We start from the raw sequence: 23,278 nt of genomic DNA on the forward strand, positions 1-23,278 counted from the left end.
TTCTACAGTCTTTTTCTAAACAAAGAAAAGCAGACAAGTGCAAGTGTCCATTTTGTGAAGGCTGGAGCGAGCCTGTTATGAATGAGCAGCTAGTCCTACAAGAAGTCTGAATAAAAATTAGCCAACTTAATAATGGCTTACTCTTATCAAAATTTTCCATACTTACAAACCAGCTCTTCACCCAGGTTGGATTTCATGTCGCTGCTGTTACTTCTCTGGACCTTTCCTTTTCGCAGGCTAGTTCCATGTGCTTGGGTCAAGGGGGTCGTGCTATGTGGGCCTTATCTTGGGAGACTTGGTACATATTAAAATCTTGACCCATTAATAGTAAATTACACATTAATATTCATAATTCACAACCAACTCCCAAACAATTGCTAAGTCTTAAGAGCATCAATTTCAAGGGAAATCATCTCTGGTGGCCTGCTTAGAAGACCTTCTCTGCAAATTCTGAGGATCATTACACTAAATTTTAGTTGGTATGTACAGTCATAACAGCGAGCTCATAGAGGCAAAAACAAGGCTGATAAGAATAAAGTGAGTTCTGTCACATATGTTGAATTTTAATACATTAATTGCTTGGCTTGGCTTTGTCTTATTAAGGTCAGTTAAGCTTAATATTGACCTTTTCCCTTTAAGGAAAATGCCTGTTTAAGAAGTTGCTGATGGTTTTTTAAAACTTTTTTTATTGGAAAGGAAATATTTTGATAATTTAGGATTAGATGTCATCGTTTAGCCATGTCTTTTAAAAAAAAATCTATGAGGGGCTGGTGAGATGGCTCAGTGGTCTAAAGCACCTACTTAGAACAAGCTTAGCAAAGCACAGGGACTGCGGTTCAATCCCCCAGCCACCACATGCCAGCCAGTCCCGCCCCCTGGTGGGCTGAGCTGGCCACACACATACACACACACACACACACACACACAAATCTATGAAACTGGTAAACAGTAAAAAATGATTATTGTAGGCCCTTGTGCTTGTGAAGAGAGCCCTTCGTGTGTATTGAAGTACTTTGTGTGTTGGTTGTTGGGATAATGGGGCCATGTGCTTTGTCCTAGGGTGAGCTTGGGGGAGAACAGGCCTTCCCCCTTTCTTAACTCTGTGTGTGTGTGTGTGTGTGTGTGTGTGTGTGTATGTGTTTAGGCAGACAGTAATTTAGTACTTCTTTGGGAACTGATGCAAATGAAGTTTTTTAATGAAAACGTTAACACGAGGCATTCTTTACGTGTTAGTCTTCAAGTATTTTATGCCATTCTCAAGTTGGAGCTTGTTAAAACGGATGGTACCTAACATTCAAAAGAGGGCAGTACGCGGTTAGTCATGAAAAAAGTGTAGCGCTTTGACTAAAAGAGCAGCCAGCAGCCAGCTGATGGCTTGGTCATTGTTCACATTGTTGGAGGATAAGCCTGCACTTTTTTTTTTTCTGCTGGTTTTTGTAGCAAGTCTCATATTTCATAGAAGTTCCAGGAGGATTTCATAGCAATAATTAAAGTTAAATGCAGAGCAACTCTTTTCATAATACTGTTTACAGGGCTGGGGACATGGCTCAGTGGAATATGCACTTACCCGGCAAGCACAAGGGCCTGAGTTCAATCCCCAGTTCTGCCAAAAGAAAAAAAAAAAGCATAGTACTGTTTACTCATTACAAATCTCAGACTTACTCTGAAGATAGGACCCCATCCTGTGTGTGTGTGTGTGTGTGTGTGTGTGTGTGTGTTTCTGCCACTGTAATGCCTGAAACAGGCTTTTTCTTTTGGAGATGGGAATTATTGTATTTCTACCGATATTATTTTTAAGGATTTTAAATCTATGTACAAGTCAAAAGAACTTTTTGACTGTATTCTTCTCTAGTGAAAAATTGTCACAATTTTAAAAATATAGTCCACCATGCATTTTGGGAATGTGTTTGAAGTGACAGTCATTACAAGTGTGTCACATGTATTTCCCAAAAAGCAAAGTTGGATTCACTTACCTTATCTATCACACTACTATTATCATCCTGGACATTAATGTTGAAAGAGCACTATTAAGAAGTATTGAAAAGTTTGCATTAAAGTTCACATTAAAAATCCGCCAGTTTCACCATAGTATCTTATATGAATTCTTTATTTTTTGCTGTGCAATCTGTCAGTCCTTTCATACTGCTTAATCTTATGGTTTTTAGCACCTTCTATTACTAGGATGGATCCCTGTACATATTTTTGTGTTTCTCTTAATTCTTCTTGCTTTAGAAAATTAGTTTTCATCTGTGTTTGGTAGTTCTACCTTGAGGAACATACAGCAAGGGGATTCTTACGTGTTCCTGAGGCAATCAGATTATACTATGTTGAAGGTTATATTGGAGTTTAGAGTTTTGAAGTCAAATAGGAATCTATAATTTTGCTTTTGGGTATAGGCCCAGTTCATAGATGATTAATTAATGTCAGTAGGGCCATTTTGCTTTGAGATATTTGGATGGCTCGTATAACTTCTGTTTAGTGTGTGCCAGATGAAGATTCTAGTTGAGTCACAGAAATTTGGACAAGTAGGTCATAACTCTATTGATATTAAAACATATTCTGTTTCTTCTGTATTTTTAGAGGAAGGTCTACAGAGTGTTCAGGGTCTCACTACTAGATTGGACTCATAGTGATTCCCCTGTTTATAGCCTCCCAAGTGCCGGCCCTTCAAAACATATTCGTGAAGAGAATTAGGAATTCAAGGAATGAAGGTATTTGTCACATCACCCCCAAAATGAGAATTAAGTAAGGTTGCTGATAGGATCTTGTGAATCTTGAAATGGACGTTTCGCTGTCGATTCTCGCTACTTCGGCGTTAGAAACTGAGCACACGTATCACGCAGGCTCGCCTTGACCTCCTGCGCGGCACGGCGCGAGGCTCCTAGTTCTCTCCTCTTTGTTCTTTCTGTTGATAGCGACCTGGTGTACTCTGCTCTTCCAGCATTGCAAGGCACATGATTTGTGTTGTAAATCTCATTTTCCTGTATCACTAGAAACTCACCTGTGTCTATTTCTTCTTTTAAGAAAAATGCTCATGTAGAGGACATCAAAGTCTCGTGTAGTACACTACCTCAATTACTTAAAGAAGATAAGCAAAGATATAATAGAAACAAAGCTCTTGGCAAACTGTCTTAAATACTCACGTCTTTTCCATGTAGCCAGAACATGCAATGAGAGTTGTAGTAAATTCTTCCCAAGATCGTACTGCTCTATCTCTGTACCCAAAGTCGCTCTAACAGCGGCTCACATTTGTGCTGTGTATAATTATTGCCAACCCTTTAATATGCCTTTGATGAGATTGCTATCTTTGGGGCCTTGTGCTTGAATTACTATATTTAATCTGATGCTTGAAATGATTTGTATCTATTATGTCTGCTTTGCATAAAACACTTACTCTTTTCTAGTCCGAGGACCTCATTTATAATGGTCGATTAAAGGGGAAGGATGGTTTGGGTTTTGAGTCTGGAGATAGGGCTGTGTCTGACTCTTGTTCTCTCAGTGATACTCCTAGGCTGAGATAGCTTGTCTCCAGCTGAGGAAATCTTGTTTGTGAAATGCAGTTTGTGACAGGGCGGGGACAGAACTGGTCACAGGCCTCAGGGAGGCTCTAAATTGCATATCAGCTTCCCCATTCAGTAGCATTTTATTTTATTTTATTTTATTTTGGGGGGGGGTTAAAATAATTTTTATTCATTTTAATGAGAAAAAAGATAAAATAGCAATGAAAGAGTTTCAAAACAGGTTAGTAGGATGTTTATAATAATACAATGCATATTGTTGTCTTCATAGTAGTTATTCAGAGGACAAGATGCAAGCATGATACTTTGTCTAAACAATATTAGTACAGACTTTTATTCTCAGTCAACTAAGAAAAAGTAGCTGTGTATCTGCCCACTACTGTTATGGACTATGGGACTTATTAAAAATGTAAAGTTTTCAATAAATGACAAAGCATGTGTAAGAAAAAATTAAAAAGGAGAAAAAAAAATAAAAGACCTTTGAAACCAGTCTAAAGATTGTAGGTACTTAAATTCAGCAAAATAACTCAGTATAGTCCAATAGTCTGCATTTTATTTTAGTCAAAATGACTAGTATACTCGAGCATCAGTTTTTCTTTTGGAACTTGAGCGTGGGGCTGCCTACAAGCAAGATTGTAAGACTTCATTATCATATATACAAGGCAACTCCTACAGAATTTAGAACTTGTTCAGAATTAAGGAGAACAGAAGCACTCCTTTCCTGTTGGAAGGCAAGGGAGAGTAAGTGAAGGAGTGGAGGCTTTTCAGGCCTCACAGAGCTGCAGTAATTAAACGGGAAGATCACAGTTCAAGCCCAGCGTGGGCAACTTAGTGAAACATCTGTCTCAAAATGAAAAAGAGCCGGGGATGTAGCTCACTGTGAAAGCTCAGAGTTCAAATTCCCAGCAACACACACACATGTGTATATGTGTGTACAGCTCAACTCAGTAGTTGTAGTATGTCAATAATAATTCAGTTATAGTTAGAGAGTTCTCAGTTTCTTTCTAATAATGGATAAATATATTTTCAAATACTTTTTGTAACCTTTTTTGAAAATTTTCATTGTTACAGAAGAAGAGATTAGGACTTCTATATTGAAGACTATCTGAAAGTGTGGGAAAGGGTGTGTGGGGAGATGGGAGGTAGTCTTACTAGGCCAGGACACTTAGGTTGATTCCTTATAGGTCAGGTATTTCTTGTTTTAAGAAAAACAGTTGGGGCCCAGGGAGATAGCTCAGTAGAATAAGCACTTGCCTGGCAAGCGCAGGGTCCTGAGTTCAATCCCTGGTACCACAAATAAAATTTTTAAAAAAGGAAAAAAAAAAAAAACCAATTGCATAATTAAATGGAATAAAAAGATAAATAAAATATTAGTATGACATATAAGTTTAAGGCATTGGGCTGATATTTTTAAAGACAAAGCTGTAAAAGAATTCAGATATACAATAACATTTCTTTATACACACACACACACACACACACACACACATATGTGTAGTCATATACACTTTCCTTTTAAAATGGAAGTTCAGAAATAAAGGTTTACCCTCTTCTGTGCTTTGGGGTATTGAATTTGTCAGTTTGAGTTTTATTACAAGAGTAGCAAAAGTTCATATACTGAGTGGGGTATAGATTTCTTAAAAAAGGAAAAAAAAAAAACAACCCAATGAGCCTACCTATATACTATAAATCTTAAAGGTAGTTTCTTTTTTTAAAAAAATATTTTTTCTTTCTCTTCTCTTCTTTCTCCTCCTCTGAGCCCTCCATCCCTGTCCCCATTTTCTCTTGAGGTTTCCTAGCCCTTTCTTTTCCCCTTTGCCTCCACTTACCAATAAGCTGTACTAGACTAGGTGGGGGCGGGGAATCAGACCCCCAGGTGACACGGATATCTGAGGGAATGATGGAGCTACTTTGAGACAGAGGTGATTCTCCTGTTCTTGTGATTCTACCCAGCCAATTGATTTCTGCTCTGCTGTGTCATGTGGGACATATTCACTCTAAGCGCTTCAGTGTAGGAAGCAACTATTCTATTTGTTTGTGAAAATGTCTAATGTGATATCTGTTGTTTCTCTGTAGAATTCTTCAACTGACTTTTCCGTTATAGGAGGACAAGTGCTAAGTTGCACCCTTCACAAACAAGAGTTGCATCCCTCCACCCCCTTAAAGTTACCAGTAAACTTGTAGTTGTGGACTCATCATATTTGATCACTTTAGAGGGATTCTGCTTCTGTTTCCTCTTTGAATCTCTCTTGTTCCTTGATTTCCCCTCCCCCATCCTCCTGTGTTCCTCTTCTTCTGTTTGTACGACTTGTGCAATGTGGCCTTTGTGAGTTTCATCTGGTTCCCCTTTAGCTCTCCTTGTTGCGGGAAAGAGCATTCCCTCGGCCTCCACTCTGCTCCTATCGCAGCACCCTGGTCCACCCTGGTCTTGACTCTGATCTGGCTGTCTCACCAATACCTCAGACTCAAACTGCACTATGACAGATCTGTTGCTTTGCCTTCCATCAGTGAGGAATACAGACCCATCAAAAGACCACTGTGTGCATTAATCATCAACATTTTACATGCATTCCTCAGTTTCAGTTTTGGACTCTAAACTCCAAATTTCTCTAAAGATGTCTCTAATACCATGCAGATTTTTTTCTTCTGTGACTGTTGGCCGTATAGATGAAATACTGATTGACCTCCTGGCCTCACTGTTAATCCTCCTGGACAAATGCACAGCCTCTACAGAATTTAGTTTTTTGCCTCAGACACTTTCAGTGGCTCGCTAGAGAAGTACAGATGCCTCACCACACCCCATACAGTTCTGTTTCTCAGCTTATTTTCTGTGTTGTGTATTCTCAGGCATCCTTTGTCCCCCTCCTCCAGCCAGGGCAGGGCCTACCCCTGCCTGAGCCTTCCTTGAAACTGCTCATAATCCTGCAGTATACCCACCTGTGACTGCTGTTTCCTCTGTCAAGCTCTGGTTCAATTGCCATCGCATCTGAGCTCTGCCTCAGTGCCAGCACTTGGAATTAGCTACCTTTTCTGCAGAACCTTGTTGGTTTGATCCTTTCGCCTCTGGTACCCTGTGCAGCACCTGCAGTCAGTGTGGTCTGTATTCCTTACTGGGATTCAATTTCAGAGACCAGAGGCCCAGGCCCGTGCAGAGGATGAAGGGGTTACTTACCTAACAAGCAAACACATCCATTCTTTGGCATTTAAATTTCCTCTAGAGCTGTCAAATACTAGAGGGACACGTTGCGCGCACACAGGGTGCCATGTTGTACCCTTCCTACTTGTGAGAGTGTGAAGCTCATTCGTGTGAAACCTGTTTCTTTCCAGCTGCTTCCTCTTATTCTCACTGATGGGTTTGATGTCAGCCTTTGCCTGATGAGAGCACAGAGGCTGGGTATCAGAGCAGCTGGTTGTTTGGTCCACCAGTGTGGGTTTCATTCCCACCTTTGCCCTTTTTATGAAGGGCGACGGCCCTGCGGGCAGGACTTGTGCTTTCCTTCTGCTTCGGTTTTCTTTTCTGTCCTTCTCTTCCCCACAGGGATCCTACCAGCATCTGCATCATGGAGAAGTAGCGAGAATTAGAAAGATGAGGATCCTTGTAAAGTGCCTTGCACAGAGCAGACATTCGGTGACCGAATGCAGGTCCATAAGGTCCTGGGAGGTTCTTGTGCGCCAGGCCAGGACCTGGGCCACTACAGCCCACACAGGATTGTGTTGTTTTTCTGCAGTTAGAAGAGCAGGGGTGCGTGGAAGTTGTACAGGTTTTAAGAACTGCAGCTCTGGAGTCTGGTATGCTTTCTCTTGAGAACATTAAAGACCTGAGGTTTTAAAATACAGTAATTTAGAATATGGGCTTGGAAAAAAGTTGTGTGGGGGGGGTGACTAGATAATTCAATGTATTAAAGCACCTGCTTAGGCAGACACAAGAGTGCCTTGCTGGTCCTTCCCCCCCAGGGCACTGAGAGGGCAAATGAGACTGAGCCTGGAGGTGCGCCTGTAATCCCAGCGCTTGGGAGGCTGAAGACAGGAGAATCACTGCGAGTCAGATCTGTTTAGTAAGACCGTGTAGACCCTGTAGACTGTGTCCTAAATACAAAATAATAATAATAGTAATAATAAGGGCTTGGAAGCCTGAGTCTGGGTCATTTCAGCTCTGCTGCTTGCTGGCTGTGTGATCCAGTGCAAGTTACTTAATCTTTCTGTTTCTCAGCTTCTTTATCTCTTAAGATGGAGGTAATCGTTGTACTGTGTAGGCGCCCAGGGGATATTAGATGAGATAATATAAATCCTTGGTACCTCTGCCTGGTACATAACATGTGCTGATTTCATTCTTGATGCTGCCGTTTCATCAGCCAGGCAGCCTGAGCTTCCTCCTGTACCACACTTGGTATTGAGTGGGAGGTGCCCCCTGAGGTAGGCCATGAACTTTCCAGGCACAAGTCCTTGTCACTCCCATCACCCTGCAGTTGCCCTGCTTCCTTCCTGACAGTTTGGTCTCGCTGTGCTGAAAGTCCATCCCTGTGGGGTAGGAACCCTCAGGAGCATTAAGCATAGCAGTTCTTAGCCTGCGGCCTACACCTGGGGCACCAGGTTCCCTAAAGGCCTGGACACAGGCCTCCCCCAGCCTCACTGAGAAGCTCTGGAGGCGGCTCTAGCCTTGGTATTCCTTGGCATTCCTCCATAAACTTCGTGAGCTTGTGTAGCACGTGTTTTCTACTTACATTAGTTACATTTGGTTTCTGAGTAAAATTCAAAATGGCAAGGTGTGTTCCTAGGTACTTCTGATTCATAAATCCTGAACTCGGTGGGGCTATTGCCTAAAATCATGCTTTTCCTGATGTATTGTGATGGCCTAAACCCAGACTTTTCACGTAGGTATTGCCATGGCAAACTGTAGCTGAGCCCAGAATTGTAAAACCAGGCCTATCATATGGAGGAAATATACCCCAAGAAAGCGCTGCCCTTAAACAATGACAGGAAAAAAGTAGCTAGATGTATAGCAAGAAAAAAATCTGTTTGACAGGCAGGATGGGGGCTAATCTGTTTGACAAGCAAGATCTGTTGCATATTCCCTTTATGTACACACCATGTCTTCTGGTCAGGACTGCTCACTTAGACTCAGAAACGGGTCTGTGCTGAAGGTCGCTGAGCTTAGCTAATAAAAAACTTCAAATTTTAATTATATGGCTCCTTGGATTCCTATATTGATTATGAACCCACAGCAGTATTTGAGCCTGCCTCCTTTGGTTGAGCTTTTCCACTCTGGGTGTTTTGTTATATTAAGGTACAGGTGACTTTCTAGAGGACTTTCATTCCTTACAGTAACTCTATCGACTTCTAACTTCATTGAACTGGGGACCCCTCTCCTGCCCCGTCACACAGTAATTTCCCTTGGTTTGTCAAGAGTCATCTATGTGTGACAGTTACACTCCCCTTCCCTTCTTTCTCTTCCTGGAGAATATTCTGAAGACCTCCCCCTATTTATCTTGTGAAAATAATTACATCTTACTATTTATTCATTCATTTATGTGTGTGTGTGTGTGTGTGTGTGTGTGTGTGTGTTGCTGGGGATTGAACCCAGGACCTTCAAACTGAGTGAGCTATGTCATCATCCCTCATCCCCCTCCTTTTATTTTGAGACAGGTTCTTACTAAGTTGCTCAGTTTCCCATGGTAGGGTTGAACGTGTGATCTTCCTGCCTTAGGTTTCCAGAGTGATGGGATTACAGGTATGTTTCATCATGCCCAGCCTCCATTTTAGCTTTTCTTTTTTTCTCTTTTCTTTATGTTTGTTTGTGTGTACCCAGAGTCATACTCAGGACCTTGTACTTGCCAGGCAGGCCCTTGTGCTGCTGAGCTGTATCCGCGGCTCATTTTAGCTTTTGACAGAAGCCTTCACCACTGGGGCGAGAGTAGTGGTATGTGCCTGTGATCCCAGCACTCAGGAGGCTGAAGCAGGCGACTCACTGGAGGGCAGGGCCAGCCTGGGCTGCTAGTGAGTTCAGGACCAGCATGAACCACACAGTGAGGTCCTATCTCAAAAAACCAAACCACTCCAAAACAAAACAAAAGAAATAGCTCTGAATTGTATTCTGAATGCAATTGCTATAGTAAATTTGACATTTTTTTCTTTTTATTCTTTTCTATGTGTCATGTATGGCTGTTATATCATCCCATACATAAATTCTGAAATTTAGAATTGTGATTGCTAGTCTTGAGGAGCATCATTTTGTGAATGTGATTTTAAGATATCTCTGGTATGCTTTTTCCCTTTGCTAAATTATTTTATTGTACAAATCAGGCACTTTGATGTTGACTGTAATGTAATGGAATAATTATTTATAAATAAATGGAATAATGTATTTATATTTATGGAAGATTTTGATATTAAAATTTTATCTGGAAATTCATACATTAAAATGCTTTCATATATAGGTTACACTACCAAGCATAGATTGTTATTGATGAGAGTGATTTCCGTGCAAATAACTTGAAGTATGTCTCTTTGCTGTTATGCAGTACACTCAACAGAGGTCACATGGATTTACTGACCTCTAATGGTAATGTCAAAAGCACTTTATAAAGGTGTATTTTAGAGATTGTTACATGCTAGTTATTGATTTTACTCAGCCAGTATCAAAAGTGTATGCCTAAATCATTCTGTCAGTAGCTTTTGAACTGAGATGTGGCTCAGAGCCACACAAGCGTTGCAGAGTGACCTTGCTTTTTTATAGCCAGTGGTCAGCTCAGACATGCTCTTGCCCCTCAGAGCCTGCGTGCGAAGTGGAGAGCAAGCGAAGGGAGCTCACCGTGCGATTCAAAGAGCTGGTATCGTTGGATGATAACCTCAGCGACGGGACTTCCTTTATGCACTTCCTTCTCTAGTACATAAAAAATTAAACCCATTTATTTTATCAACTATTTATTAATTGCACAATGAGGCAGCCTCTGCCATCAGAAATATAGATAGGTTATTTAAGAGCAGGATTGTATTTCAGCAAGTAATTACAAAGTTATATGATAAGTACAAGAATTGGGCTCTGACAGCATGCAGATGGTGGAGCAATTGACGTTGAGGTGCAGTGGCAGGTGGGCCACAGGAGGGGCCACAGTCCCATTGACGGCAACTTAGGGATTGCACAGTGCAAGTTTTCTAGGTGATGAAAAGGAAGTGTACATGTGCATTGGCCCAGGGGCAAAAGTGTAGCATATTCTGACAATTGCCATTTTATACAAGAGTATTAAGTTTAGGGAGTGGAAAGGTGGTTAGCCAGTGACTTTAGGAAGGTAGGTAAGTTCTGTGGCCTTGGGGGCCTTAAGGCCATGGGAGGAAAGAGACCTGGTCTTTGTGTTATGATGCTTGTGTTGAAGCTGGCAAAAACATACATGTTTACAGAGAATGTTTTTACCTTTTTTGTATTTTCTCTAGCTAATATTAATTAGCACTTGTAATTCCAGAAAAAAACCACATGTCCCTTAAAAACTATTTTTAGCCCACAAAGGGACTTAGGAAATTAACAGAAGTAAGTAAGAATAAGTAGACATTGAAAATAGAATTTCCAGAGGATATTACTGCTTTTTGGGTCAGCAACTACATTCCTTATGTATATACCATGAAGAGCACATTGTACTTTAAAAACAACTGGAATCCATGATTTGTGGGAAATACTTTGGAAAGTATCAAGAAAACTTATAAGAATGTAACTGTCATTAGCAGCGCAGTCAGGAACTGCAGCTAAATAGTAAGTAGATCTGTGATGAGGAACTTAACATGCACCCGGAGGGTGGTGAGGTGGTTGTTTTTAACCAGGTGGCAGAGGTGGGGTGTAGACAGTGGCCCAGGGAAATCCTGCTGAAAAACAGTGTTCTCCTCCTCAGTTTATATGCATTGAGAGTGTGTGGCTTGTACCTCCTGTAGTGTACTGTAAAGTGTAGAAGAGGCTCTTCAGAATCCTGAGGAGAGACTTCTGCCCCAGGATTTCAGAGGGGTTTTTGAGCCACGTGGAATCCTGAGACTTCATGTCTGGCATGTTTCCATCTCTGTTCTGGCTTTCATAGAGGAACTTGGGAAGTTAGGGTTCGTTTATGTCAGAAATATTAACATTTTACTGCTATAAAGGAGGTTGCATTCTCAAAATTGCATGGGAAAGAATGAAAGATGTTTGGAGAGGAGGCTTTTTGGGATAAAGTTCTTAATCTTTCCCAAGGTATTAATTAAATGTCCTTGAAAAGGTGACCCCTAGTGGCCATTTGCTTTCTGTTTGTTGGGTTCTCATATTGGCTGCTCCTGCTTATGAATAGATCTGAGTGGAGTTAAGTTACACAGGCTTTGCTGTACACTACGGTAATTTTAAGAAAGCATTAATTACAGATTTTTTTCTTTTGCTTAATTTTGATTTTTAAGTAAATGACCTCTTCAAATGTCATGACAAGCTGGAAATTAGTCACATACACAGTTGTCAGCCTAGGGTTATGTTTACTGTTGCACTGATGCAGTGTTCTTGGTTTGATGCTGTGGTCTTTTTCCATTTCATACATGGCAGTCTTTCTGTGAATTTTTTACATAAGAATATATATATTAAAGGGTCCATACAGATGTTAGTTGCTGCCAAAAAGAGAGTTGTTTCTTTCGCAATGAACAGCTGATTCTGCCGCCTGCAGTCGGTTGTGTGGTTAGTCTGGCTGTGAGTGTATGGTATCCTGGCAAAGTGAAACGGAGCAAAGCACGCGAAGAAGACCGCCACCACCACAAATACCTTCCCTTCCACCCTTCTGCTGCTTTTGCCGTCCTGACTTCTGAACCTCTTATAAGAACTATATACTTTCATTGCAATTACCAAGTAAAATAGAAACATTAGAACAAAAACAGTCCAAAAAATAAACTGGCATATGTAGTTGACCACTTGGTGCCACCACAGCCCCAGAGGGCTCTTCAGCGATGCACACTTCTTCACAGAGGATGGTGTCACTGTCTTATTGTTCAGGATCATATTTGGCAGGGAGATGAGGAACAACAGGACCCAGATGAGGGTTGAGATTATTTTTGCAGAAACAGGTTTTTTAATAAAGTATTTCCCAAAAGGTCTGATGATCTTGAGGAATCTGTCAAAGGCTATGAGGCCCAGCAGCATGATTCCGATATACATGGTCTCGTAAAAGATCACGGCAGAAAAGCGACACACAAAAGCCCTGAGTTGCCAGGGACCAAGGTGTGAGTCAGAGAGGATTTTGAAAGGAAGCGTGAGCGTCAATATCAAGTCAGCCACCAAAGTGTTCTTGAGATAGACGATGAAGGTGGAGGAGCTGGGGATGTGCGTGAAGGTCCACAGTGCCAGAGTGTTCAGCAGGACGCCGGTGAAGAAAACCACGGTGTAGAGGGCTGGGAACACCAGCTGTGTTACCCGCGTGTCTCTTGGGCACCGCTCAGACCGGTTGAAGCCCTGCATCACTGTGGCATTGGCTGCGTCCAGTGTCATCTATTACAAAAAAATGCATACAGAAACAGAGGACAACAGAGATCCCTTTGTGATGGCCAGTGCTACTTCTAAAAAACAAGCTTTAGGTTTGTAACATATTAGATTCCGGCATTTATTCAGAACATTTGTTGAGAACCCACATACTGGCTAGAAATTTTTAAGCACACAATACATTTTTGGCACTTCTAACAGTATCATTACTTTCATACCCTGTGACATCTGAAGAGGAGGTTCTGCCTCATTCACAATTGCCAGTTTTAAAATGGCAAAAAAACAAAATCCTGATGAAGTGGTAAGGTAATACATGTTACATGTTCTATGTTACATATAGAAATTCTTTTATGCTCATAACTTATGGTTTGTAGAATACTAACTTTAAAGCATTTTTCTTCAACATATTCTGCCCTTTAAAAGCAAGTGTATTCATAAGAAAAATTGAAATTCACCTTCATTCAAGAAGAGACTCAGCTCTGCCTCTTCTTATTCCTGCGGTCATTAGTTTGTCCTGTGAAGAGCTTTCGGATGCCAGTGTTCTGCTTTCTTATACTGAGCTTCCTTCCTCATTTCACTTGTGTGCTTTTGTAATGTGACCAATAGAACACACTTGGGAGTTTTGCAGATAAACTTTTGTTGTAGAATTATTAACTTTTAATGTATAATCTGAACAATTTAGTTGCAGTTACCTTTGTTTTGTCATAATAACTTTCCTGAAGTCAGATCTTTTCATTGTACTAGTCAATGAATATTTTTAGTGCTTCTGGTATGAATGAAGATGAAGAAATACAGTCCAAAGCCATAATCAAGCTGGCTCTAAAATCAGAATCACCTGCATACGTACAGGCTGAGCTTTACAGAAATTTTTGTTCACATGGGTGCCATGCTTTTGTAGTCACTTTTCTTTTACTCCTCCTTCTCCTCCTCCTCCTCTTCCTCTTCCTCTTCTTCCTCCTCCTCCGCCTCCTCTTCTTCTTCTTCTTTTTTTTTGGTCTTTTTGAGATAGCCTTCTGCTATGCAATTCAGACTGGGCTTGAACTCAATTTGAATCCCAGGATGGTCACAAACTCACAGTGATCCTCCTGCCTCAGCCTCACAAATGCTGGGAATGTAGGGTTGAGCCTCCATACCAGGCTTTTATAGACTCTTGTTTTAATCTTTTGATCTTGGGATTTCTTAGAGATAGTGTAACATTTTCTAAGCAGTAGGGTTCTTAGATTTATATTTTTGAGGTAAGAACCCTAAATCTACTAATTATTTGGTATCAGATTATTGATAAAGGATTTCACAGCTCTGCGTCTACATATTGTTGCTTGTATAATGTTTCTGAAAATATTATCCATGTTATAGTATTGTAGAGAAGATGAACTAATTGCTCAGAATTGTGCTGGGCACACAGAAAGCATTGAAACATAGTAGACACCCCCAGCTCTGGTGCATGAATGGCAGAGTTGAGTGGAGATACATGATTTCACTTATTAACCATTTTAAGGAATCATTTTGTATTGTATTTGAAATACAGCACACTTCGGAGATGTCATGAATGTTTGAGGCTAACCTCTTTAGGATTAGTGTTTTACCCCTTTCCTCTTCACATCTCTTGGGGTATAAAGAAAGTTGTTGACTAAGGGTTTGCTTCTCAGATAGGTGAAGGGAAAGAGGAAATTGGGAGATCTTACGGCGTATGTGGATTCGCCATGGTAAGTTTCATTTCCTAACTCTTGCCACAGGTGTGACCATAGAGTTAGACTAAATTGGAGGGTTGAGTTGGCTTAGGATTCTGAGGGTAGAAATTCTGTATTTCCTTGAACATCATTAAGTATGAAGTGACACAGTACCTACTAGTTTTGGTTGATTCTAACCAATGGGCAGTGCCATTTGAAAAACTTATATGTGACTCAAATATTGTTGATCCTCAGGAATATAGACTCAATGTTTTGCTAATGTATTGGGACATAATTTAAACATATATCTTTTTGTTTGCCTCAGCAGAGGCTAACAATGAAGCAAACTTTTTCTTTTTTAAAGTTTTATGTAGAGGTGCTTCACCTATGTAGTTCATTACCAATTTCCTTCCAGCCCCAGAACAATTATATAGGTTTAGATACTTTTACTTTAAACAAGGTAAATTCTGGACATGATAATTTCATAATATGAAAACTGAAAATCACATTTTGGTTGAATGTGTGAGAAACTTTGAAAGAGGAACCAATTAACTATGACTCTTCTAGTCATGAAAGTGAATTCTTTTAAATGTGTATGAAAGTGTTTGACCACTGGGCTTGTGAAACTTTCTGCTGCAAACTGAGATTAGAATTTGAAAACACATTGGTTGAAAACTACGGTAAGGAAGGAATCAAAGAAGAGAACATGAAGGGTCATGAAGCATAGCTTGCCAAGCAGCAGCAAGCTCTTCCATGGGTCTCCAAGTTAGGTCGAAGGATTCCTGTTGATCTGATTGATCAGTACTGTGTGAATAATGTCTGCCAGATGAGGAAGTGTTTACTCTGATTTGCAAAGACAGTGGAAATGGGAACTCGCGTATTCTAAGAAGAGACTTTTAATTCCCATCAGAGTATACCCTGGTACTTTCCTCAAATCTCAGAGCATTGTTTTAAAAATTCCATGCTATTGTCCCAATGGTGATAAAGAGCTCAACTAAATTATACAATTTAAAACTTAAATACAGTGATTTGTTGAATGTTAAAATAGTAGAAAATTTGTACTTGTAACTAAAAACAAAAAATAAATTGTTAGTATTATTTGAATCACTTAATAGTTTATGTTTAATATTTAATTTTAAAGTATGTTTTTTAAAGCCTAAATACAGAAGTAGATGTAGCAGAGTGGGGAAGTTAATCCCCCTTTATGGATGTACCAATATATGTATACATGTATCTTACATTGTATATACATTGAATCTTTGTTTAGGTCCATAGTTAGTGTACATATGTTAGTGTACATAGACATAGTTTAAAAAGCAACATACACTTTAATAAATGTAATAATAAATAAATCTAGCATAGTTTAGTTTAGCTGCTACTGGGGACATTTAGTTTCCAAGTTTTCCATGAAGAGTGAAGCTATGAAGTAAATGTATGGCCATATATTCTTGTGTGCTTATTTCAGTGTATTTATAAGAGATTTTCTACAAGTAGGATAGCTGAGTCAAAAATTATATGTCAGAATGTTGAGTGATATTTTCAAAAAGATGGTACAATTTATACTCCTACCAAGAGTAGAATTCCTTAAAATTATTGAAAAAATTTTATTCCTTAAAATTTTTAAATTCTATTAGAAATTGTACTAATTTTTTGCTGGCCTATAGGGAGGAGCATTTAATGCTTAAATTTTTTTTCTCATTTTAGTTTTTTTTTTTTTCTTTTGGTACTGATTTTGCATGTTTATACCTGCTTATTTGAATAACTAATCAGAAGACAACAATATACAATATAAAAATCATTGTTGAATTTCTATCACTTTGTTTAGTAAAATTCTATATTGTTTCTAATTTTTTCTCTTACCATTTCTTCTCTTAAAAAATTAAAAATAAAATTTATTATTTTAATACATTTTTATTACTTATTATATGTATGTATTTGAAATTTATAGATAGGATGTATATATTTTATACTTCGTATTTCTTAAAATATTTTTTAAGGGGCTTGATACCCTGGGCTGCCCCGCCGGCCCCGCCCCCAGGACACGCTGAGATGGTGATTGAGACAGCGTGGTGGCTTGCACCTGTAACCCAACTCTCGGGAGGCTATACACAGGAGAATTACTACCAGTCTGATCTACTAGTGTGACCCTGAACACCCTGTAGACCCTTCCCTAAAATACAGAAGAAAAATTTTTTTTAATCATGTGTGAATGTATGTATGTATGTATGTATGTGGTACAAGGACTTGCTACACAGCTCAGACTCATAGTGATCCTCCTGCCTCAGCCTCCCCAACTCTAGGAATACAGGTGTGCGCCACCACGCTCAGACCTAGTGGCCAGCCCAGCATGCCTGGGATTCTGGGAGCAGAACAGCATACAGTACCAGGGATTGAACCTGGGTCCTTGCACTTGCTAGGCAGGTACTTAGACCACCAAGCTATCTCCCCAGCCCCTATACTTTGTATTTTAATGTGATGAAAATATTCTCAGTCCATTAGAAACTCTAAGTAAAAACTGTGCCAAATACATACCTTTATAAGAAGGACATGTATATTATTTTTAACTGCCACTTGTGTTTCTCCTAGGAACTGCTTTCTACTGCCCAATTTAGTTTTAGAAATTAGGCTGCTTATTATTATTTGTTGCATTCCCACATTTGTAGCCCCCACTGGCAGTATTTAATCCCACTTTGAACTCTGCCCACTGGCAGTGATCAGCTCTTTGCTGTGTGGAGCTGCTGAAGCACCTCTAAAGATGGTTCTGGGCCGGCCTGATAGCTCAGAGGACTAAAGCGCCTGCTTAGGCAGAGTACCGAGGCGCTCTGAGGTGATGGAGACTGGGCATGGTGGCATGCCTGTAATCCCACACTTGGGAGGTTGAAAAGAGGAGGATCACTACGAGTCCAATCTACATAATGAGACCCTATAGACCCTGTACTAAATACATTTTTTTTTTTTTAAAAAAAAAAAGCAGGTTCTGTTTCTGAGAGCCTGTCTTTCTATTCCTGTAGTACTATCTCAAGGGATGACAGTCTCCACTTTTAGAGCGAGGAAGGAAATATTTAAATTGTGCAGGCGTGGCAGTGTTCATTCCCACAGCTCCACTCTGCTGCTGTCGCTTGGAAGCAGGTGTAAACACTGCCTGGATGACCCGATCGTGCTGCTTGAACTCTTACTTGTGGGTGCTGAAACGTGAATTTCGTGTTTCATGAAATTTTCTTTTCACTTTTCCCCCACAAGCACTGGAAAGTATAAAAACATTGTTAGATCATAAATTGTGGGAAGTAAGTGGTAAGCTGTGGTTTGGCCTAGTAGTCGAAGCTGCCAGCCCCTGCTGTGATGAAGCCTTGAGAGGAACTGCCTTCAGGAGCGACTGTAGGCTTTGGAGACCACTGAGGCTGCAGGCTACATTGCCTGTCTGTCTTCTGACTTTCTCACTCACCTATATCTGTAAGTTTTTTTTACAAATAAAGTCATTGTGGAATATCAAGTTTATTATATCAAAAATTTTAAAGCTGGAGATAGTAACATAGTATGTGTAATTTTTTTTTTTTTTTTTTTTTGGTGGAACCGGGAATTGAACTCAGGTCCTTGCACTTGCCAAGGAAGTGCTTATTCCACTGAGCCATCTCCCCGGCCCCAGTATGTGTAATTATAAGTAGCACTCAATAAATATTGACTTCTCAGGTTATCTTTTGTTTGTCGGAGTATATGGTACCTATTGTCTTTGAATAAAGAAATTTGAACAAAATATGACTTAGAATGTATATGATAGGTAATTGAAGATACAATAGTTTTTTAAATAAAAAAATCCCATAATACTACATAGACTATGCAGCATGTGTAGTTTTTCTATCTCTTTGAGGAAAAATGTCATTTCAGCAAATTAGTACAGCCCAATAAAGAAGGATTGTTGAGGTCACCCCTGTCTACTCTGCAGTTTGCCAGCATGCTCACATCTGCCGTCCTTGGCACCATAAAGAGGTCCCTTTTAGTGCACTCGGTAGTCCTGACTTGGAATGGGTTGAGAGGTTGGGCTGGCATTCATTTATCCCACATGCACAGTGAGGTGGTTGGATGAATCTCGTTGTTCTCTAGCTTCTCTTCCAGATCAAAAGTCCTGGTATTCTCACCGAACATGTGGGTGTAGCCATCTGATACCGCGGTAGACTTAGGTGGCAGAAGCAGCCACTGCTGTTGTCCAGCAGTACGCAGCATATGTGTGCTTGTCAGGCAGGTCTCTGTGTGACTCTCCCCTGACATCGAGGCTCGCTTGTACCCGTGGCAGAGTAGGAAACGTGGCTGCTTGAGAACACATACCACTGGGGGACTTCAGTGAGTCCCTCAACTTGTACCAGAATTTACTTTACAGAAATTATAATGTGTTTGAATATTATTGAAGTTCAGCAAACATTTTTATACCACAGTGTACCCTTTTTATTTATTTTGACATATATTTAGAGTTTGTTCCATTTTCTATTTGAGAGTCACCTCTGAGCATCATAAATAATTAATATAAGTGAATTTTACTTCTACCATTACATAGTTTATATTAAAAGCATCAAATATGACCTGATGTGAAAGTTAAATTTATATACTGAAATGGTGCACCATACCCCATAAATATGTACCATGTTTTAATTAAAGAATAAAAATACCCAGTATGGCTTTTCTGAAATCAGACTATGTGCTCTAAGTATGACCAAATTTGTCAATTATGTGTCAGCTTGCTGAGGTGACCTCTTCAGAGGAGACCACACAGCAGCATGTAAAGGGATTCTTTAAGGGATCTAATGTTTGCTGTAATTGTGTGGGAAGAGGGTGTGTAGTATCTTTGACAAAGAATGCCAACAAAGTGATACAGAGTTTAATGTAAAGTTTTATCTTATACACACAGATACAAATGAAGCTATGCCCAGTAGTCACTTTCTTCATAGTAATTATACTGTTCAACTGTGCAGTTATGTTTCATTTATTTTTCTTAGTAAAGGGAAATATTCATTAGCTCAACAAGTATTTCTAGAAGCTAGTTAATAAATATTAGTGTGAATGATGGTGCTGTATCATTAAAGTTGTTAAAATATTAGTAAAACTGACTTCCCTAATTTTTTATTATTAGGGTATTGTAAAAGTTATTCTCCTAGTTTTAATGATTTAATTTACTTATCTCTGTTGTTTACTAGAAAGGCATTCTTTCAATCTCTTATCATCTTACTAAGTAATTACAAAATTCAGTCCCATGAAATATCATTTCAATTAGTTTAACTCCCTGAAGACTCTGATAATTAAAAGTCAGTGGTTATGACTTTACCTATCATACTTACATTTAAAAAAATTTCATAATAGGTTATTATGATTTACTTAGGGGAACAAGATATATGAACATCATAATAAGAACCATTTTTGGCAAATATGTTATATACGATTGCCTTTTTTCTGTTAATACAAAAATAAAATTGTGATGCATGATGTACTTAAAAAATTACAGTAGTTATTGTATAGTAATTGTTGCAAAAGATATGTAAATCATACATTTTTTATAGTTTGTCATGCAGCATGGTGATTAGGTATGGTTTTTTACTACACAGCTATAGAGTAAGTTATTTTCAAGCATCTCAAGATAGCTTTTTAGATTAGAAAAGTCAGTGAAAATTACTTTTGTAGTTATGTATTGAAGAAATACTGTGAAGAACCCTGCTGCTGCTGCTTTTTTTTCCTCTTTTTTTCTTTTTCTTTCTTTTTTTTTTTTTTTGCGGAACCAGGGATTGAACTCAGGCCCTTGCTCTGGGCAGGCCCCCAGGCCCTTGCTCTTGTCAGGGAAGCGCTTATTGTACTGAGCCTTGTCCCCGGCCCCAGCCCCTCTGCTTCTTAGTGTTGACATTTTTACTTGGTGCTTTCCTTTGAGGGCTTCTTAATGCGAGCAGCTTGCAACACTCTCTTGGGAACTTTGTTTACATTGGAGTTTCTTCACTTGGGTCACCACTATCCTGTTCTTTCTTTCTTTTTTCTCTGGATGGAGATTTTCCCGAATTGTGGCACTTCAGCATGCTTATCAAGGAATTTCTGAAGGATTTGCAAAGGAAAAAATAGATAAATGGATCCAAGCATGCGTTCAAGGAAGTTAACCAGAGCGTGCTTTCTTTGACGTAGAACAGAGTGTTCTCTGCAGCACAGTCAAAGACATCCCGGGTCTGACTCAGGGTGTAGGGAATTCGGGCAAAATGGAAAGGAACAAAGCAAATAAAGAACACAGCGATGATGATGAAAACTTTGACATTCACCTTTTTCCTGGGAACTTTGCCTGCTCCCCTTGTTCTTACATATGATCTATAAAGTTCTTTTGTAATGAGCGTGTAGCATACAATTACAATTAAAAAATTAATCCAAAAAATGACTTGACAGATATAATTGACTATTTCATGCCAGACGAGTCCGAACGGCGATTTGAAGAAAGAGCATTTCTTCACATTGTTGTCTCTCGGCCTCCTGTTGGTGAGAATCATGTTAGGCAGAGAGAAGAAGAACATGAAGGCCCAGATGATGACGCAGAGAATCTTGGCCCCTAAGAGATTACTGGGGTTGGATGTTTTAAATGGCCTGGTGGTCTTCTGGTAACGGTCAATAGTTATCAGCCCAAGGAAGGAAATACTGATATACATTGTGAAGTAAAATACGACAGAAGTGACTTGGCACACAAAGGTTCTCAGGGATCCTGGTCCCAGTTCAGCATCACTAAGAATTTTGAATGGAAAAGTCAGAATCATGAGAAGGTCAGAAATGACTGTGTTCTTTAGAAAAATAATGAAGTTAGATTTACTGTTGATTTGAAAGAAAATCCTCACTGCCAGGCTGTTTGTGATGAGTCCGACAAAAAACAGGACAGTGTAGAGCAGCGGGAAGAGGATCTGGGTGATCTTGTAGTCCCTGGCACAGGCGCTGCTGTTCCTGGGCAGGGAGGTGAGGTTGCCTGGGGCCTCCATTTCCTCTTCGCTGCCTGGACAGGAGGGAGGGAGGTTATTTTAATCCCAGCACTTCATGTTAATGTTACCAATCCGTGCAAGTTTCTCAAGCACAGGTGTTGCTAAACACTGAGGTTTCTGGTCTTTATTGTGGCAATTAATAGGACCACAGAAAACTGAATCTCAAAATATTTAATCTTAGCAAATATCCTACTGTAGCCAGGTATAATGATATGATATTAGGGGTGCTCTACATTTCTTGTATGTTGAATATCTACTTTTAAGAGCAATTTTGATCTTCATCTAAGATTAGCTATGATTACATTTAAAAGCCAGGAAAAAAAATGCTTGGGCTATGCTTTATTATTTCTCAACTTCTCTTGCATGCCTCTTAGGGTCTTAAGTTCCTGCATATGCATGGCCTGCACCATCCTTCTTCCTGGCTTCATTTATAGTACTCTCAAATGTTTGGAAGAGAAGTGATCAACAATTGTCTGCTAGAATTTGAAATTAAAAGATAGAAGAAAACAAGTGTGGGATGATTCGAGAATTTTATTAAATACTGACTAGGAAAAAATAGCCAAAATGTTTTCCTGTAAATTATGAAATATTCCTGTCCCTATATTGTCCACTCATTCCTTCAGAAGTCAACTTCATGGTGAATAATTACTTGGCTCTAAATATTTTTAAGTCATGTATGTCTCACTTTCAACTTTATAGACTGTATTTGAAGTTTTACATAAGTTTTATCAATAGCATTCATTTAAAAATTTAAAGAAATGAGGCATTACCTAGGTAAATATGCTCATTACTTGGCACCCTTAAAATAACCAGGATACATTTTTTAGGTGTTCAGAGTATAGAATGGTAACTACAATAAATAGCAAACTTAGGTGCTTTTCTGATTTCTTATTACCACAAAAATCAGCTATAAAGAAAATTAATCAGTGACTTCACTATTGCTACTTGGCATATAAGTTTTGAAGCTTGATATAAAAATTGTGATATTTTATTTCATGCAAAGCAAAATTGATTCTACATAAAATACCATTCCTGGTACATAGTCATGTTGAAATTAAAACTATGTAAATTAATAGGAAAAAAACTCTTTCATGTAAAAGATTTTACATAATAAAGGTAGCACTAAATTCCTCAAACTATTAATAGAATTTTTCTTTATTCTGTAATTATTAGAAACAAAAGAGGTTTGGCTCTGACTCTACTTATCTCATTGTCAAAATAAATAAAAACATTTGTAATTTATTTCTGTTCTTTGCATATTTTCTTACTGAAAGGCTTAATGATCGTCTCTGATACCATTAATATGACTTGCATTTTAATTTTCCAAGTATGTGCTTGCAGAGGCATAGTTATTCAAGGTTTTTAATGCAAAACTTATAAAACTTATATAGCCATCATAGTATAAGCACTTATTTGTCAAGTACTTCTAGATATATAACATTACCTGGTTGTTGTGTTGATCTGAAGGATCTGGATGTCTCTGTGGCAGTAGTTAGTGCGGCTTGGAGACTGGCACCAGGTATTGTCCTTCTAAAGTCTTAATGTAGTTGGCAAAACACTTCGTGATTAAGAGTTTGCTGAGTTTTCATCAGTGAAATCTTTAGTAGTCTAGAGAGAAATTGGGAGAGAGAGGGAGAGACAGACAGA

At 39.2% G+C, this 23,278-nt stretch overlaps 3 protein-coding genes across 3 annotated transcripts in view; 1 reads left to right on the forward strand and 2 right to left on the reverse strand.

Annotated features, from left to right (window-relative positions):
- Med12l (mediator complex subunit 12 like) overlaps window positions 1–23,278 on the forward strand; it is a 327,698-nt gene that overhangs the window by 214,413 nt on the left and 90,007 nt on the right. The window lies entirely within an intron of this gene.
- Window positions 10,929–13,495, reverse strand: P2ry13 (purinergic receptor P2Y13). The gene is made up of 2 exons (XM_023704064.1): window positions 13,440–13,495; window positions 10,929–12,993 (listed from the first exon to the last, which is right to left on the reverse strand). Exons 1-2 carry the CDS (start codon window positions 13,443–13,445, stop codon window positions 11,977–11,979), a joined length of 1,023 nt encoding a protein of 340 aa, XP_023559832.1. The 5' UTR covers window positions 13,446–13,495; the 3' UTR covers window positions 10,929–11,976.
- Window positions 20,462–23,237, reverse strand: P2ry12 (purinergic receptor P2Y12). Its single transcript, XM_004643925.2, has 2 exons — window positions 23,076–23,237; window positions 20,462–21,645 (listed from the first exon to the last, which is right to left on the reverse strand). The coding sequence occupies exon 2, from the start codon at window positions 21,629–21,631 to the stop codon at window positions 20,603–20,605; it is 1,029 nt and encodes a 342-aa protein (XP_004643982.1). The 5' UTR covers window positions 21,632–21,645; window positions 23,076–23,237; the 3' UTR covers window positions 20,462–20,602.

This window comes from Octodon degus, unplaced genomic scaffold (genome assembly GCF_000260255.1).
Source record: "Octodon degus isolate 3935 unplaced genomic scaffold, OctDeg1.0 scaffold00186, whole genome shotgun sequence".
Lineage (NCBI taxonomy): Eukaryota > Metazoa > Chordata > Mammalia > Rodentia > Octodontidae > Octodon > Octodon degus.